Below are 19,431 nucleotides of genomic sequence, written 5' to 3' on the forward strand. Positions count from 1 at the left end.
ATAAAGTTATGTTTCAGGTAGTTTTGCAATATGGGAAATATCTCAGGCATATTCCCTACCAAATTGAAGAAGATTCTATTGTTTGTTTTAATGAGGTAACACGTAGTGTTTCACATTTTGCCTTTTTTCCTCTTAAGAAAGATACATTTAAGTATTTTATAGAGTTGCAAATCGTCATGTAAGAGTGGCTTGCACATTTTTAATATGCCAAAGAGCCAAGCCAAGAAGTTCCAATGCCTATCATTTTCATAAGTATTCATTATTGTACACCCACACTAAAGCTTGAAGGAAGGACTTACAAGTCTCACCTCGCCTTCTCTGTGCCATGCTCTTCCATTCTGTATATATTTATTCTGATTCTGTCTCTTTTTCTGTCCTCCATCAGCAAACTTACACAATAAAGGTTCTGCAGGAACTGAGAAGGAAGAAGGAATATTAGTTGAAGTAGCATTCATACACAGGTGTTCAGTGCTCCAAATGAGGTACGGTTTTTAAGTTATATTCCTAATATGACAGTTAAATAAAATGGACGTGTACTACAGCATCGACGACTGTCTACATAGGACGAAGACAGCTGCCACACACAAAGAGAGCATCTGGAATGCCTTGTATCTCTGATTTTAAACTACTGCTCTCAAACCCATTGGAAAAAAACACAGTCTGTGTATCCTGAGTACATGTCTGTTGGCCTGGGGATGAATGAGAACTGCCACCTGAATTCTAAGCTTTGCCTCTTAGGAGGTACATCTAAGAAGGGGGGAGCATAAATCTGGCCAAAGGCCTTTAATATATTCTCCCACCCTTTGGAGGTTTCAGTAATGTCCCAAAACTTAAACTGCTCTGCAACTTCCAGAAAAGCCAGAAGAGCTGGCACAGTACCTCCCACTTACTCTAACCGGCAGGGTTGAGTGAGCAACCTTTATCTCTTGCCACCTTGCACTGAAAAAATGCCAGAGCTGCCCATTCCCTTTCTATCTCTGTTCTATAAAGAACACACAATGCAAACAGAAATTCAAGATTTTTTTTTTTAATCTTTTTGCTTGCATGCTGTCATGAAATAGTATTGCTGTACATTTTTTTCCTGTAAGATAATCCTGAATGTGACTCCAATTTCTAATGTCTAAATGCAAGGAATGAAAAAGAAAAGTTTGCACAGTATTATTTCCCTATTACTACCTTAAACTGTAATAGTTTCTGAGCACCTATGGCTGAAGCACAGCTCTCCTGCATCACACCACACCCTCCCTAATCACAGGGTGGAAGCCCTGTTATGACTGGGACATGAACACTTCTCTGCCAATAATTCCTGACACATGAGCTGTCTAAGCTTTACCATGACACTCCTCCAGTAATTCAGTCTTTAGAAACACCTGCATGGGACATGGCTGGATCTGAAAACATGCAAGTTTCCAAACGCAGAGTAAACATGGGCTGGGAGAGCCACCCACAAAAAAACAACCCCAAGAAAAATTTTAGCATGTCTATATCATGCAACAAATCTCTTAGTATAACCATGGCCAGTGCTGATGTGCTCTTCACTCTGTCTGTATTTACAAAAGATGATTGGTATTGGAAACCTCAGAGATGTATAACCTGGCAAAGAGCCTGACTTTTAAACCATTGGCACAAAACTAACACTAAAGGCCAAGTCACCCGTGGCTTTGGATGGCATACTTAAAACACTAGCTCTGGTTCCGCTGTGAAAATATCCCCTTCCTACATGACACATTTTTTGACAGCCTTCTCTATAAAAGAGGGATGGACTGGGAGATAGAACTGGTATGTGGTTCCGTGTCTCTTCTCCAACACTGACCACATATCCATCAGAGACTTATCCCTCTACTACCTGTGCGCTGTTATTCAGCAGTCAACTAACTTCAATATCAGAGAGCCAGACTTCAGTACTAAAGATGATACCTGATTTGATTTAAAATGTATTATCTTACAGAAAATTAGAATTAAAATCCTATAGCCATAAAATAAACCAGGGAAAGGTTAGGCTAATGACACTGGAAAACGTATTGGAGACCTATGGGCAGTGGAGGAAATGCACAAGGAAATTAATAGAAACCCTATAAAACAGGACACAGAAACTGGACAACATTGTCTTAAATCTTGCATTTCTGAGGGGATTTTTGGCATTTCTAGAATTGAGTTTTGCTTTAGGGTATTCTATAATGAGAAAAAACTTCTGTCTAGGCATATTTGGGGCAAAAAAAAAGTACTATATCAATATGCTGATGGATAATTTGATGTTACTTTATATACAAGCTAAATCCCAATAACCCTGGTCATATCACACAGCATTTTAATCCACATACAGTTCTGTTGAAATAAAAGGAGTTCATCTCAGATGATGTTATTCAATATGGGTAAAATCTAATTTTACTCTGTGTGTGTGTGTCTGTGTCTGTGTGTGAGTGTGAGAGTGTGTGTATCTCTAGCTACTTATAAATTTTTGGATACAGTGAAAAGAAACTGGCAGGAGAATGACTTATGAAGACATCAGAAAATACCTAATGGTTTCTAGCCCTGTGATTCTGTATTACAGCACTCACAGGTAGCAAATACTTTATTTAAAGCTGCATTATGCTTCCATTAAAAATCCCCATAGTGAATTGTACAAAACTTTTGTGAAAGTGTTATTTGTGCTTACATTTCCCTTCGTCTCAAGATATTTTTTTAAAAAGTCAGAGTAAACCTGTCCAACTGTTTCAATTAAGTGTTCATAAAAATCTATTTTAAGAATATGATTTTTTTTCAGTAGATAACCAAAACCAGCTAAATCTTAAATGATGAAACATTTTCTGTGGTGCATTGGCAACACTCTCCCAATAAATGTAAAGATGAAGAAAAAATGGACAAAGAATTATCCACATGTATTGGATTTTGCATATGTTCTATCCAAATCCTGGAGGGAAAAAAAAAATAATTTAAAAGGCATTAATCTGTGATTTGCCAGAAGTTGGTGCTCCATCTTACTGAACACAGATCTGGCCATGGGAACCCTTGTTTTTCTGACCTTCCAGCTCCTCACTATGTCCATAGATGAAAGACAAATGCTGTGAAAGCTCCAACTCACATAAAAAAAAAAAAACAACCAACCAAACAAAAAAACCCAAACAACACAACACCCACAAATGAAGCAGACCATCTACTTAATATCGCCAACTGCTATGAGGAGGCTCTATAGCATTCGCCTTCCCTGATTCCAGTTCAAGATCCGAATGCTGATAGAGGGTACTGCTGCAATTGAAAGCCTAACTGCAATTTTTGGCTGCTCTTCCCTGCATGTGACCCGAGTACTACTGTCTTCATTGATTCAAAAATGACTGATGGTCATTAGAAGGAGAGTCCTGAGGAGGAGATAAACCTCCATGGGAGCCAAGTATGATCTGTTGTTCCCCCTCCCACCAAAGAATGAACATAGCCCTTACTCTCTTCAAGATTAAATCTAAAATTCATTTCTTCAGCTTATCTTTCCTCATAATTTTCAAAAATATGTAAGGTATTCTCTCGCACATAGAAACATGTATATTATATATGTTTGTCTGTGTGTGTGTAAACAAAAAACTCCAATAAGCCCTACAGCCCAGTCAAGCAATCTTTTTTGTGGTCCAGGAAGAGTAGTTTTTATTTTTTAATTGTTGGGAAGTGTGCAGGCCCAGTGATGAAGGGGTTCATTAATCATTCAGTAACTTTTCTGTTTGTGCAAGACAGAAAGGCATAGTATAAATATTCAGAGTTGCATTCACAGCTGTGATAGCTTACGTAAAAGGCTATGACTTATAGTGGATTTATGCTTCTGTAGCTAAGACACCATGTTTAAAATGCCCACTCTACTGACATCTAATGAAAACCAACGGACACTCTGAATGGTTTTTAGATGTCTGTTGAGCTGCTGCCATAGAGGCATTCCATGAACGTGAGTTTTTCTGTGCTTTAACAGCAAGTCAGTGCACTAAAACCTGGCTGTGAGAAGTGCTGACCATCTCCTCCTGCCCTGAATGACCCTTCTCTAGGACTAATGTTTTTACAGAAGAAAGATGTGGATGCAGTCCAGAGAGTAAATACTTCCTTGTCATACACACGTGCACATGTGTACATTAGAATTCAGTCTCCGTTTGTTCAGTGTCTACCCAAATATGTACCAGGCAATACTATAAATGCAAGAACAAAACTGATGTTCTTATAGTTGGACTTTGTGTTTACACCCTTGACTTTACATGGCTATTTTTATCAGATTTTCAGTAAACCCTGCTTTCAGATGTTAAAAAAAAGACAACAAAACAGTTTTAAAATACTATTCTTTAATCAGTTTTCAATTAAACTGCATCTTTTAGTGACTTTCATTGCTTATTTTCTAGTGTCAAAGCATATAAGCCTAATGAATTCTGACATTAAAACATCACTTAAATGATAGAGCAAGCCTGTACAGCTAGAAGCTTTTTTCCAAAGCTGTGGGAATTAATAAAAGAAGTTGTCTCAGTAGCTTTATATGCTTAAAGAGAAATTAAATGTATACTCTTCACCATCCTAACCTTCACTTAAACAGAGTGCTCAGGGTTACATTTCTTTAATAATTTACGCTGGGTTTAATAATTTGTCACAGGACTATATTTTGAGCAGATTTAAGTAGTATTTTTCTTTTCTATTCCAATGTTGCTTCTTAAAGCTAAGCAGTAATTACAAACTATGAGAATTAGAGCAGTAAAAGCTTCTAATCTCCAAACAAATGGGTAAAATCTTGGTTCCTCTGCCTTCAGTGTGACAAGCAGGAGTAACACCAGCGCTGTGACCTCCTGAAACCCTTTAGCAGTGGTTTTCAGAATGTGGTTCACGGATTATTCGTAAAGCATCTGTGAAAGATAACTACGAAATGTGAGTTTATGGACAAACGGCTTAAATTAACTACACAGAGATCTGCAGAGCTGGATATTTTGTAAGCAAATAGAAAAAGCTCGAAATTGACTGCCACAAGGATAACTACTTCAAGGCTCTATTTTCACTGCTCTCCTGCACTAGAAAGATATCCAAGATCAGAATAATTTCAGACAGTAGTGTCTACCACACCTGGTGGACCTCTTCCCAGTCTACAGTCAAGAGCACAGGCAGGAGCAGGGCTCTCACACCTCTCTTAGATTCTGTTTTAGGGAGGAAATTGGAGTGACCAATATCTTTACCATAAATGGGAAGAGGATTGTGGGTCATGGATAACCTATGATTTTGGGGTCACCACCATAACCCACCATTCCTGAAGCAAAACCAGTATAGGCTGCTCAGCAAAAATGCTCTCTACCTTACACCCATTAAAACAAAATCACTTATTTTTCAGTAAAAAAAAAAAAGTATTAAATAATCCATAAAGCCTATAAAAAAGGCATAAAGCTTTTGTAACTTTAACTTCTATATTTGTCATTTTAAATTTAAAAGAGACAAATACACTGACTTACACATACCTTATGTATTCTACAGCACAACTGCTTTATGCAATTATTTATATAATTTTTCTCATGTATCATCATGCAGCTACATGCTGCTGTGATAGGGAGGAGATGCCTTTCATGATTTTGCCCAGCAGATTACTTCTACAATTGTTACGGGTCCAACACAAGACAACAACAGCGAACATTAAGTATCTCCTTTAGGTGAGGGAGGCTAAGTGCTGCTCTGTCCTCACTATTCATCTTCTGTGTCCTGCCTCCTTACGCTAGTCTAGTCTCCGTTTCCTCAAATTCATGTCATGAGGTTCATGTTTCACATGACAATAGAAAAGCTTTAAATCACATTATTCCCTGAAAACAAAAAATCTTTAAAGAGAAAAGTAGAACTAAATGCAGAAGTTATTTCAAGATTATAGCAATCATGTAACAAACATACAGTTGAGAAGAGAATTAAATACAAAAATCAAAGTCCTGAGAGAAATGGACAGAAAGTCATAGTCCATAAAACAGAGCAAACTATTACAATAACTTACATAACAGAAGTACAAACCCCAACTAGAACAAATGGTGAAACTAATACACCACTCCTAGGAGTTTCAGGATTATACCTGCTTGCAGCACATTTAAAATTGCTCTCTGAGCTAACCTTCCTCCTTCCTGGCTGAAGACAAACAAGGACACATTAAATATTAAATATATTTCATTAACCTAATATGGAGCAGGGTGATAAAGCCTGAACAGCTTGTTACATCTGGGTTCAGCTTGCTCAGTATCAGTGCCCACTCACCCACTCAATTCCACAGTCGATGCTTTTGTGACAACCCTGCCCTACCCTTGGCCTTCTCGGATTCACAGAAGTTCTTCTGTTCTGTCTTCTCACGTTCCAGAGGAGGTTTCACCTATGCTTCCTATAACTCTGTTTAACCCATTCTTCCATTTAAACCCAAACTTAGTTAAAATAACAAAGCTGCATTATGAAAGCATGTTTTTGTTGAACAGATGTTCTTCCTCCCACACCTATTTCATTATAAGCCCATTTCTCCTACCCTCCTCATCCTGATAACAGTGTTTTTATAGCCAGCTGCCTTTGCTGATTTTAGCCAAGTTTCTAGGACACAATGTTTTAATTTAAACACAGTTCCAGTTTTACAATTTTATTTTGTGTGTATTTGAACCTGCTCCTCCATAACCCCAAAGGATGCTAATCTATTGCAAAACATTTTCCCAACCTTTGTTTGTCCAAGAGCTTTCCCAGTACATCCACTTTTCTCTGTGCCGGTAGTCCAAGACTCCAAGACCACAGTTGCCCTGTGACTCTGCCCCACTTTTTGGCAGACTGCAACATATTATTATGTATAAGCTGCATCCTCTAATAAGATGGCATTATCAGACACGTGCTTGCTATGTGGTAAGGAACTCCAGGAAGAACTTGAACTCCATAAAAACCCTTCCAAGGAGCAAGACCACTTCACAGCACCAGCATGGAAAAACAGAGTTGGGGCTGTACCCTATACAACAAAATTGACAGCCTTTAATAAACAAGGTTTTCACGCCTCCCTTATGCATCTACTTATCTGTTGTATTTTTCAGCATCATGGAGGGTGTGACTCATCTCACTTAACTGACTTTCAGACATTTAGAGTTATCTATTTCTGAGCAACTCATCTAGGCACTCTTTATAACCGCAAGGACAGCTGACAGCAAAGATACATCAGTCTCTGGAGGTGTCTGCTTCTTTACCTGTTTTAGACAGAGAGCCTAGAAAGCTACTTTGCCAAGTAAGCATTAGAAGTTAAAGTCTGTGAGGTGGATTACATCTTGAGACCCCTCTTTAGTTTCCACTTTTTGACTATCGCTATTTCTGTGCAAATTCCTTGTCCCTAATTAATCACGCTTTTCTGGCAAATGTTTTCCACCACACTGCAGAAATTGTTCTTACAATTCCATGGAGCAACTTTTTACTTCTACCTGGTTGAGCCTGATCGTATAAGGGTGCAACTCCAGGTTCAGCAACGGCCCACCAGAGACAGAGCATGATTAGCAATGACAAGCTTGGCAGCTCGTTCATAGAGAACAGGATAATGCAAGTGAAAATATAAAGGAACAAACTAAAAAGCACTAATAGGAGGTTCTGTTACAGTTTTTTTTACTGACCGTAATTGAATAGAAACCCCTATATGCTAATTTGAACTCTTGGTTTCTCCGTACTTTTTACTCTTAATTATGTCCAAGCCATAGCAGCACTATAAAAACTAATCACAGAGGGTGGATCAGAGCTCCGTCAGCATTCAGAGAAAATCATTCCATGATCTCCTTGCCTCTAAAGGGATTTTTCATCTCATAAAACACAGATTGCTAAATATATGAAATATAAAAGTAAATGTTACAGCCCCTATGTATAATGAAGTTTTAACTAAATAATCTCTGCAATTAATACCAATGCAAAGGGTCCGCAAAAGCCAAGCCAGGGAAGTCAAAGCCCTGTGTTAGATTAGTGGTGGTGAAGGGAGTGGCTTCCTGTACTCTGAAGCAGCTTTCCATCCCTACCACAGCACGGACTGCCTCAAACTGGAGCAAACTTTCAGGGATGAGGCATGTATGTAGTTTTACTAAACAAGCTGCATTCTCACCTGCCTGATGGAGGCTGCTTTCCTCCTCCTCAGTGTCAGGGTCTGGCTGCAGAGAACATTTCACCAGTGGGATAAAGGTGGCTTCAACCACCACATCAACCATGTAATTTGTAAAATTCCCACTAGGGATTCTCAATAAAATGGTTACTGGAAGCTGCCTGGAATGTCAGGCATCTAATTCTTTCCTCCTTTATTGTCCAATGTTCTTTCTATTTTACTCTGCTGCTCTTAATTTCCTTTCCTCATTTTTAAGTGTTTATGGAATATACATTTTTGTCTCTTCGAAACAGTGCTGACAAGGCAAGCAAACTGATGAGGAACTTGTGGCAACAACAAAATTGCACTACACAGCTTCTCTGCATTTTGCCTTGCACAATATTTCTAGAAGTAGCGGTCTCCGCTGATGACCTTCCATCTTCCTGAAGAACCTCAAAGCCTTGAGTCACAGAGCTCCCCAATGAACAAAAGTGCCTGCCACTCAGGCACTGCTGCAGGATCTATTTTTTTCTAATAAAATCTTTTTTTTCTTAAAATTACTTCCAAAAAAATCACCAACAGATGTCCATTTTTTGCCTCTCAAAAAACAGTTGTCCACAGACTATCAGCCGAATTCTGTGCTGATACACATACAACACATACTGGTCTCCTGACTTCAACCGGGACTATGTGGAATGTAAATTTGAGCATAGCTGGCTTAAGGCGTCTTAGCTGCTTGTCTATTTGCTAGGAGAGAACACTACTAGACTCCTAGAAAAGGTTTACAATCAAAAGTGATATACTGTGTTCCAGGTAAGCAAGTATTACAGCCATCCAACAAGACACAGTTTAATTTTAAAAAGCTTGCCTCTGAATGAGAAGCCAGATACAACAATCAGCTTAACAGGCTTCTACTATGTAAGCAGTAACCCATTCATACGTCTTGTTAGAAATATATGCAACATACCAGAAACTCCTGCTGGTGCCTTTATGAATTTTCCATTAAAATGAGCAATCACTGCTTCACATTTTTCTGTTGACTCCATTCTAAAAAAATAAAGAATAATTTCCATAAATTAAACAGTCATTCAGATTTTCAGATTCCCATGTTTGTGATTATTTTAAGCATATGTCTTGTTTTTTCTTGCTTCACTTCTGTGGCTTGCTTTCCCACTTGTAAAATAGAGAGAATGTTTTCTAAGAACACACAACTTCAGAAAGGTAAAACTAAACTCAGTTAACATTTAATGCACTCTAAGGCCAAAGTTAGTGCCAAACTGCAAATACAAAAAACCCGTATTTACTTAGAAATTAGGCAGAACATAAGTTGGACAGCTATAGTACAAAGTACTGCTGTCTTGAAGGAAGCAGAAAGGCTGATCCACAATCATTCACAACTGAACCCTTAGTGTCCATGAGACTTACAACAAGTGTTAATGCCACTTTTGACAGAGGATTCTCAAGTGTCTGTACAGTTTAAGAGTAATAAACTCAAATATAAACATGCCTGACCGCATGACCAAACTGCCTTTGCAGCTTCTAGCTTACACATATCGGCCCAACTAAATGATGTTCCTGCCTCTTATTTAATTGCCTCCAAGTTACCTTCGAAACAGAAACCAATAACAGAATAGATGTGACAGCTACTAAGAATTTACCCAGCATCCTGAACAGGTTTGTGCACTTATGTTGTCAAAACTAGACTTAATAGGCTGGGTGGACTACTGGTGAGCCAGTGCTAGTCTGGGAGTGGCTCTGTAGGTTGCAGCTACATCCTTACATTGCAATGTAGATGTGTTGGTCCCAACTGTTGCAACGGATGACCGAGAGATGCAAATATAACAAATTTATTTTAAAAGGAGAATATATTTTACAGCTGTCTGCGAGACGATATTTGGGTAATGTTCCAAATTTTCTTCTCATTTGTTCATTAAGTTCTGTAATTCAGATCCACAAACTAGGCCAATGGCCTCAGCAGCAAAGAAGCAGTACTAAAAATTCTAAAAACTACTAAGTTGTGGTACCTTTTTAATTCTGATAGCCCTTCTGCACAGGCTGACAAAATATAGTCATAGACAACAAGCAACATCATCAAAATGCCAGACTGAACAAGAAGTTTTCTTCATGATTTCAAAAATAACTTCTGAAAATTTTCTAGAAGTTCTGGATTGTTGGATCTCCACCAGAAGTCGTCTCATTTTTTGGTCTCATATTAAACAAACAATATAATTTCGCTTCAGACTCAAGTCTGGACTTGATAAAATCTATTACCCCTTATTAACCTAATAAAATGCTCCCAAAGGCAAGAAATTAAAATCTTTATTTAATGTCTAAATGTTTCTTGGACAATTTTAACTTTAACTACTATTTATCAAAAAATGTTCTAATACCTGCCTTGCAGAAGGGGAGAAATTTTGGTTACATTTGACAGCAACAGCTTATTCTATAAATTGTGTACAATATACGTACGAGAATAAAAATATGTATACGAAAATAACTCCATATTTATGTATATATAAAAAATACAATGTATAATACAGAACCTATTGAGAAAATACTTTAATCTCTTTTAAGGTCTTTAATACAAGCAACGTTTTGGATACACACAAGTCTTTTTGGACATTTACATACAACTCGAGAACTCTTCTGGCTATATTAGAATAAGAACATTCCTAAAATACCACTGATTCAAGGTATAGTTATTCAAGGTAGATTTGGTAAGCAAGTTTAGAGAGAAAAGAATGAAGAAATTCATAAGGCCTACTACATTTTAGCTGGGATGTTACTGTGAAAGCTGCATTCAAGCCAGTACCAGTATTTTTCAAAATTAGTAAATATAAACTTTTGGGTATATATTGCTTTGTAAGTCATCCAAAAACACATACACACATTCTGCGTACACTTGTATGGAGTTCACACTCACACACTCATGCATATGCTTAAATGAAAAAAATACAAGTGTATAAATGAAATAAAACACCCAATTAAATTTACACCAAAAATATTACAAATACTTATCGATTTATTAATTTAGAGGAGATGGGAAGAAATTTTGGTAGAAACCAAACTTGCTGTTTTTGCATGCTTAAATACAGAAATATCATCCCACTGTTTCTAATTTTGTTCCTTTATTGTATCTTCTTGAAACTGGACAGTCTGCCAAGCAAATAATTGGGGGGGTGGATGGGATTTAAAAAAAAAAAAAAAATCACAGTGCCATGAACTACCAACGGCCAATGCTCAATCCCTAAAAATTTTGGCTTCATCAGGAGATGTGATTTGTTCAGTTCTCTTCTGTGCACTAATTTTAGATTCTGCTATTTGTTCAAGTACAGAGCTATTGTAATATTGGCTGAACAGCTGAATTACTGGAATCTGACTGTTGACAGAAATTTTACAACATATTTTGAGAATCCCAATTCTTTGCTCAAAGCATGTCCTTATTTTTGTAATAGAAATCTCCAATCTAAAGCCTCCGAATTTTGATTGCCATACTAGGTTTAAAGAAGGACTTAAATGAGAGAGAGAGAAAAATATTAGAAAGTCACAAGAAAAGGCTTTGATAAAGAGAGTCCAAAACAAATAATAGAATTAACTAGAGAAAAAGTAGACTCACATGGACAGAATATTTGGGACGTGTCTACTAATTTATGGAAAATACTTGTTCTTGTTGATTTGGGAGAGGTATTTGACCAAGCTGTCAAATATGTTAAGGTGAGATTTACTGTAAGTGAATAAAAATATTTTCTTTCCCAGATGACACCATGTGAATGAGCCAGAAAAGTCAAAGGGCTGACATTCAAAGGGCAACAAGGAGTTGATTTTCGGAGGGGAGGGAGAGAAAGGGAGGGAGAGAAAGGGAGGGAGAGAAAGGGAGGGAGAGAAAGGGAGGGAGAGAAAGGGAGGGAGAGAAAGGGAGGGAGAGAAAGGGAGGGAGAGAAAGGGAGGGAGAGAAAGGGAGGGAGAGAAAGGGAGGGAGAGAAAGGGAGGGAGAGAAAGGGAGGGAGAGAAAGGGAGGGAGAGAAAGGGAGGGAGAGAAAGGGAGGGAGAGAAAGGGAGGGAGAGAAAGGGAGGGAGAGAAAGGGAGGGAGAGAAAGGGAGGGAGAGAAAGGGAGGGAGAGAAAGGGAGGGAGAGAAAGGGAGGGAGAGAAAGGGAGGGAGAGAAAGGGAGGGAGAGAAAGGGAGGGAGAGAAAGGGAGGGAGAGAAAGGGAGGGAGAGAAAGGGAGGGAGAGAAAGGGAGGGAGAGAAAGGGAGGGAGAGAAAGGGAGGGAGAGAAAGGGAGGGAGAGAAAGGGAGGGAGAGAAAGGGAGGGAGAGAAAGAGTGTGTGTCTGTGTTCTTCCCTATGGTCTCCTGTCTCAAATTCAAGTCTCAAAAGCCAGAAATGTCACAGAAGCTTCTGTGAAGCGCTGCATAACTCTTGCTTACTGGTTCAGGGTTACAGGAGAAAGGAGAAGTACAGAGAAGAAGAAGCAGCGATGGAGAGTGAACTCTTATTCTAAATAGTCATCCAATAAGAGCAACAGATTCAGAGATTTAGCCATCTAAGCAAGATGAGACACTGCTATATTTGTTTTATCAAAGGAAGACTTAACAGACCCTCCATCTAGATGTCCCTTTCTTTAAAAAGCTTGCTCATTTTCAATAATTTCTGCCTTTTCTTCCTATTCCTCACTTTTTAATTAAAAAAAAGGAAAAAAGCTGCCAGCGTGGTTAATGCCACTGGAGTACCTTGCAAAGCCAACACCACGGCTTGTCCCACTCGAGTCCCGCAGTATCCTCGTAGAGATAACCTGCCCAAACGGTTTAAGCATGTTTTCAAGCTCCTGCTCATCCATTGAAAGCGGCAAATTGGAAATGTATAAGTTAGTCGGATCTTGTTCTTGTTGCTGAAAGAGAATTAAAAACAATTGTTATTGTTGTTGCTACTGCAAATACGTTTTGGATGTAAAATATAACAACAATTATATATAACTACTGGTACAGATTTTTACTTCTCAGATCCCTTTCTAAAGGCTGCTCTTCCCTAGTATTAGTGACCTCCATCTTCTGTCACTCTATACAGCATTCCTGAGAAAAGCTCCCCTCCTGCTATTATGCTGACAACGACATTTTTAAGTGGAGATAAAGGTGAATAATTGACCAGTTTATAGTCAGTGTTACAACTTTGTTTCAGATTTTTCTGAAAGAAAAAAAAGAAAGCAAAAACAAGATAAAGGAAATAAATTAACAGACAAGGAAATACAAGACTGGTGGAATGTACAGCCAGATGCAAATTAAAAAGAGAAAAAGATCAGAACGACAATTTGAAAACAATACAGGGGAAAAAAGGAGACAATGCATGTAATATTATGTACATTGCCAAAATACTACCACAAGAATAGGCTGATACACACAGAAATGAGTGGGACACTGTCTTCTCCCACACGTGGACATTTTTGAATTTTCATCAAACTTTTACAGACATTCAGACAATACAGTCTTCCAAACACTTTCTCTAGAAACAGACAAAATGGCAGGGGAGGGCAGGCAGGAGCTGAGCAATTCAGGAGGAGACAAACAGTGTCACATTTTTGCCATTCCCCTGACCTTAGGCTATCTGCTTTGTGTGATCTACATATGTACCATGAAATTCCATCTCAATCAAAGAAACATTTTTGTTGAAATTGATTGTTTCCAGTGTTTGTCTACAGATTCTCCAGCTGTGGTTAGGGAGCATCTCTTGCATCTCTCTCGTACTGCTAATTGCTGGCCATCCTCTGTGATGAAATACTTTCTGAATCTACGCAGATCTATATGACTTGGCCCTTATAGTCGTGCAAAACCTCGATGTCGTCACTGTGGCTTCCTGCATAGACCTAAGTCTCTGCAAGATGCATTATATTCAGTAGAATTTTTTTGGTATTAGGAATACATGATCTGAAACGAATACAATTTTGTTGGCATAATCCTCAGTGCATTTTCATTCTGTACAATAGGGCTAACTGACTTACAGGGAAGTTTGAATCAAACCAGAAAACAAAACCCAAAACTAGAACACTTTCCTACTGGAATTAAAGCATTTATTAAAGTGATTATACCTGTATGGGTGGTGATACCTTCTTATGCAGATTAGACATCAATTTGTCCTTTAGCTGCCCTTATGTTAATAACATCTCCCTATCTTTGGTAGTATGTTGCGTAATTTAATAATTTGCTATCCTGGATCTCACCTCTCAGTTGGGGTTGGTTTTCCCTAGGACAAATACCAGGAAAGTAGTGGGGGCTGGGAAGGGAGGTCATGCCTTTTAGGAACAGAAATTAATTCTCATGTCCCAAAACCTATTGAAACTTAAAAAATTCTATGTTTATGGACCTTCACTATTTGCATTTTCACCCCAAGTCTCACATTCATTTAGAAGGGGCTTTCAAATTTTCTGTAAAGGTTTTTGAGAAACTTCAGCATCAGTGGACCTATAAAAGGGAAATATGTTCCCATTACATCTTCCTGATCTGCCCTCTATGCTGCTGATACAATTGCAATTCCTAGCAATACTGAAATCCCACACACCTTACAAAATACAAACTTTTCCAAGTGTTTTCCTAGTCAGTCCCTTTACAGGCCATTACAAATGGCATGGGACTACCATGTATGTTTTATCTTGTGTTACCTAGTGGGAATATCCCCCTCCCAAAATAATGCTGAATCTATACAGTACACATAGAAGTTTGTGATTTAAATTATCTTAGAATATCTGACTTCTCCTTCATATTAGAAAAATCAGCAGAAAGAAAAGACAATGAACTTAATTCACTTAGAGGCCAGAGTTGATATTAATATTCATTACTGGCCAGTGCTCAACCATGAGGGGAAACCTATGTTACAGTAGTTACATCTTTGACATACAGTTCAAATTTCCTTTGGTAGGAATGTGAAAGGAAGACAGCCTTCATGTTTTTAGAGTTACTTTGTTACTTAGATTGTATTTGCCAATTTTGTTTTGCATCTTGAGTTATGTAGGCTTATTCCTTCTTTAATGAATACTACTAGCAAAAGCTTTATAGGAGGTTTTAGCCATAGGCACCACAAAATTGCATTGGTAGCTATAGCATTATTTCCTGAAACTCCAGACAGTGTTTGAAAGGAAAAATTCTTATTTTTTACTTTTTATTATAAGCTGTAAAATATATTGCACTCAAATATCCTAAACTTCCCTAAATAACCTAAAACAGTACACAAGCTGGAAAACCAGACCCTTTGCATATTTTCATCTAATTTGCTAATGTTTTTATTCTGTAACAACAGAAACTCTGAATTATATTATAAAAATGTTCCCATTAAAAAGCCTAACAACATTTGGAAAGATAAAAAAGGCCTCATTTTCTTCACACTAAAAAAAAAAAAATGTAATTTACATGCAGAAAAGAAATACTTACCTTCAGAAACACGTAATAGAGAAAAAAATTCGGTCAACTGCAGAATGTCAGAGAAATCTGCTTTATTTAGGTAACTGGGAATATCACATTCCCCTTCTCTTGGGTTCCTACTCCAGCCTAGGGGGTTACCATGCTTTTCCATTATACAGGCAGTGTATTCAGGATGAGAAATCATAAGCTTTCTTTGCCAAACGGGACACAAAGACCTAAAGACCTACTGCAATTCACTTGTAACACATTAAGATCTTCCTCCATACCTGCTGGGAAGCGCAATTCTGGTACCTATCCACCTAGCAGAGAAAACTTCATGCCATAAAATCATGTAACAATATCGTTAGAGAAGGGAATGCTCAGCTTTGAAAGAGTATTAGCGACTCTACCACTAAGCCATAGTGTTTGAAGATACTTCTACATATGTCCATAGCTAGAACCGGTAAAGATGCCAGACATGGAAAAAAAAGCCAACAGATATGGATGTCACACTGAAATCCTGGAATACGAGTTGAAATTTCATTCACCTGTAATTCTCCCAAAACAAAATAGCTGAAATGCCAACAAACACAGCCCACAGTGCACCAGGCTTGTATCTGCACTGCAGGTGCAAACCCACAGCCACCCTGGGGAGCAGCAGCAGTTCAGCTGTAAGGACAAATCATAGAATCACAGAATATCTCAAGTTGGAAGGGATCCATAAAGACCGTTGAGTCCAACTAGGTCAGAACACATTAATTTAATCCACTTCTTCACTTTGCAGGAAAAAAAAAAAAAAAGGACTGCCACTGGTTCTGAAAAGAGCTCATTTAGAATACTAAGATAATAGTGTTGGAGTAGTCCTAAAGCAAGACTGACCTCTTCCTAGACTGTATGTGGCATTTTATACAGTTTGGCAGCAGAAAAAATGATACTTATTAATGTACAAAACACCTCCTTCTCTTCCTGTTAATTACTTGCGTCACCATGCAGCTTCTGTCATCTCCACAAGAGTACTAAACCTTAAAACAGCTATCTGGGTATGTTTTGGGCTATCATAAGCAGCAAGTCATTTCCTTCCCCTTAGAACATGCATGATTTCCAAGCTGACTTCCAAACGGCAACCACAACTAGGACTCCCCATCCATCTTTAGCCTGTCTTACACAAAAGGCACCATACAAACAGATGTTTGCTTTTATACAAGGTTTTGGCACGGAAAATGGTTACACAGTTAAAAGGTCAGGAAGTTAGGAGAGACACAAACTTTAACTCGTCCCTCTGTCTCTCTGGCAAGCAGCAGTTTAATAGTGTTCTGTGACTTACTTCCTTACCGAAACCTGCCTCACCATAGTGTAATTCACATGGTTATTACAGTTCTGTTTCAGAAGAGAAAAATAATTCCTCTTTTATCTAAGTTTATAATTTTTATTCTGGAATTCAGCAAAAAAGTGAAACTGGCAAAAATGTCTGCAAACATAACGACTCAGCTCAAACCTTGCCTATACATTGTAATTGGTCTAAGTGCTTTCAAAGATAGGGTTTTTCCCATGCTTAAAATCCATGAAATCATATAAGCTGCTTTCACCTTAGAAATCTTAAATCTTTTTAAATTATTTGTACCATTTTATGGGAATGATCAAAAAGAATTACTGAAGTCAGTGGAAAGCTTCCTACTTTAGGGCAGCAAGCTAACATTAAAACATAAATCACTAAACCGTTGAGATTTTTTAAAAATTCTACACGATTTAGGAAACTGCTTAATTTGAGAATCTTCATATCTCATGCAGGGTTCTCCTCAGTTATCAAAACTTTCAGCAGGTCCTGAAAGACGCTGAAAGCTCTCAGTATTTGCAGATTATGCGCAGTGTCAGGAGAACTGTGGGCTGCTGTGAGTATCTGTATTACCAGGGAAGCTAGGAAGTCTTATTTCTAGCAATTCACATCAGCAAGTTTCTGTCAGTCTTTTCTCACCAAACACCTTTAGCTACAGCTCCAGAACTTCTCCAGCAGAAAACAGTAATACAAAAGATACAGAACAGTGCTCTTGCAGATTGACGCGCTTCTTATTCCCCAAAAGCACTTACAGCACTAACTTAATAAGCTGACTACAAGATACAGTATTTCTCATAAAAAGGATAAGAATAATCAACTGCTAATGCTCATTTCTGTAGAAAAGTGGTGATCAGGAGTCCTACATAATGCAAAATGCTCTACCATCATCTGAAAGAAATTAACAAAAACCTCCCTGTGCGTGTGGAACTGTTCCTAAATTGCAAGCAAGAAACTTGGCAAAATGATAAGACATCTGTTTTCTCTTGCTCTGTGTAAGGTCAGAGCAAGCAGATAGCCATTCAGGAACATGTGACTAGGCACTGCTCACAGCATGGAAGATCCTCTGGCTGATAGGGAAGGGATTAAATGCTTGTCTGACTTCATATAGAAACTACTTTAAAATTTACAGTTGGCCCATGTCTCGCTGAAATATGTTTTAGCCACAGTTTTAATACCGTCTGACCACAGACTGTGAACAAGACAGTTCAGTGGAAAAATCACTACCATAATCTTCACTTGTTCTCCAGAATTGCATAAACACTATATATGATTAATAAACTAAACATTTTAATTCATTTTCACAGGCACATCTGTACTACAAAGAGGAATAAGAACTATATGAAAAGGAATTTGTAACTACAATAAGCATTGTGTTCAAGTTTCCAATCAGACTATCCCTGCAATCATACATTCACTTTTTATTCCTTAGCTTTTTTGCTTTCCCTTTGCTAGAAGGGCACCAAGGCACTCCCTGGGAGTTCTGCATGTTGCTCATGGTTGCCACCATTTTCAACAGAAAGCTGAACAAGCCCACCAGAGTTCATAACAGGGCATCGGACCCCAGTCTGAACAAGCTCCAGCACTGCTTAGCAACTGAGATAAGAATTCTCTGGATTGAAGCTGTGTACTCAGTGGAAGTGGTTGTTAGCTGTCCTATTTAATGCAAATGCAATTCCTGAAACGTTGGTCATTTAGCCCCCAGGTAACCAAACTCAGCTTACCTTTGATTTGTTTTATAAGGACTTTTAAGAACTTTTACAAATAGATTGATTATATTTAGTTAAAATAGTCTATTACAGCAGGATTTAATACTATTGCCTACAGAAAGTACTACAAACTATGTAAAAAGAAAACTTTTCTTACAAGACAGTTGTTAAAAACTGCTGCAGAAATCTGCTTGAGTTAGCTCCTGTTTGCCTGTCATCTGTTCTTTGGCATTCAGAAGCCCAGATGCAGAATAAAAAAAAAATTGGAATATGCCTACCTTCTCCAGTTAGATTAAGTGCACTAGCTACCATGGTAACCTATGCTTATTTTCTTACTTTACTCTGTAGGAATGAAAACTGATTTAATTCTCCAGAAGGTTGCCACAGTGAAGACAAGTACAAAAAGCAATACATTATCAAAAGTCATAGAAGTTAACTGTTTCTCATTTTTGCTAACTCAAAACCATGTTCTTCACCAGCAACATAAAGGAAGACTGCCTTTAATACATTATGTTTAACAGTTGTGGAAAAGCCTTGATTTCTATTACAGAGATGAGGACAAATGGCTAAGCAGCCTTTCCCTCCCAAAACCTCCATTCCTGCTGTGCAGTTCACACTTCATAATAGTGTGGCAGTTCATCTTTTTCAAATATGCTTGGAAAAAAGTCACCTCAAGTTTAGTATATTAAAAAACTGCTCCTGCACTGAAATTAATTGAAAAGAAAGATAAAGCTACCAGCACATGGGAGTGCTCCATAGTTCTGCCTGTGCAACCATTAGTAAAAGATACAAAGATTACAAATTCATGTCACCTCTGGGTTTTAGACTAACTTAAAACCCACCCCCACCCAATGAGTTTCAGAGAGTTTTGTCTGTTGCTTTGAAGGCCCACAGACTGCTCCAGAAAACCAAAATTGTAACTTAAGAAAGGTGAAAGAGTTGGTATATGATGGTACA

The 19,431-nt window shown here is 38.1% G+C and overlaps 1 protein-coding gene across 7 annotated transcripts in view; it reads right to left on the reverse strand.

The window, feature by feature from the left end:
• RBMS1 (RNA binding motif single stranded interacting protein 1) overlaps positions 1-19,431 on the reverse strand; it is a 148,515-nt gene that overhangs the window by 14,082 nt on the left and 115,002 nt on the right. For 6 of the 7 annotated variants that reach the window (XM_064451447.1, XM_064451446.1, XM_064451452.1 and 3 more), the window contains exons 5-7: positions 12,781-12,938; positions 9,018-9,097; positions 300-415 (exon numbers count right to left, since the gene is read on the reverse strand). In XM_064451447.1, coding sequence (XP_064307517.1) covers positions 300-415; positions 9,018-9,097; positions 12,781-12,938 — 354 coding nt within the window. The remainder of the gene's footprint in view (positions 1-299; positions 416-9,017; positions 9,098-12,780; positions 12,939-19,431) is intronic. The other variant, XM_064451449.1, reaches the window with a different exon arrangement.

This window comes from Phalacrocorax carbo, chromosome 5 (genome assembly GCF_963921805.1).
Source record: "Phalacrocorax carbo chromosome 5, bPhaCar2.1, whole genome shotgun sequence".
NCBI classification, from domain to species: domain Eukaryota; kingdom Metazoa; phylum Chordata; class Aves; order Suliformes; family Phalacrocoracidae; genus Phalacrocorax; species Phalacrocorax carbo.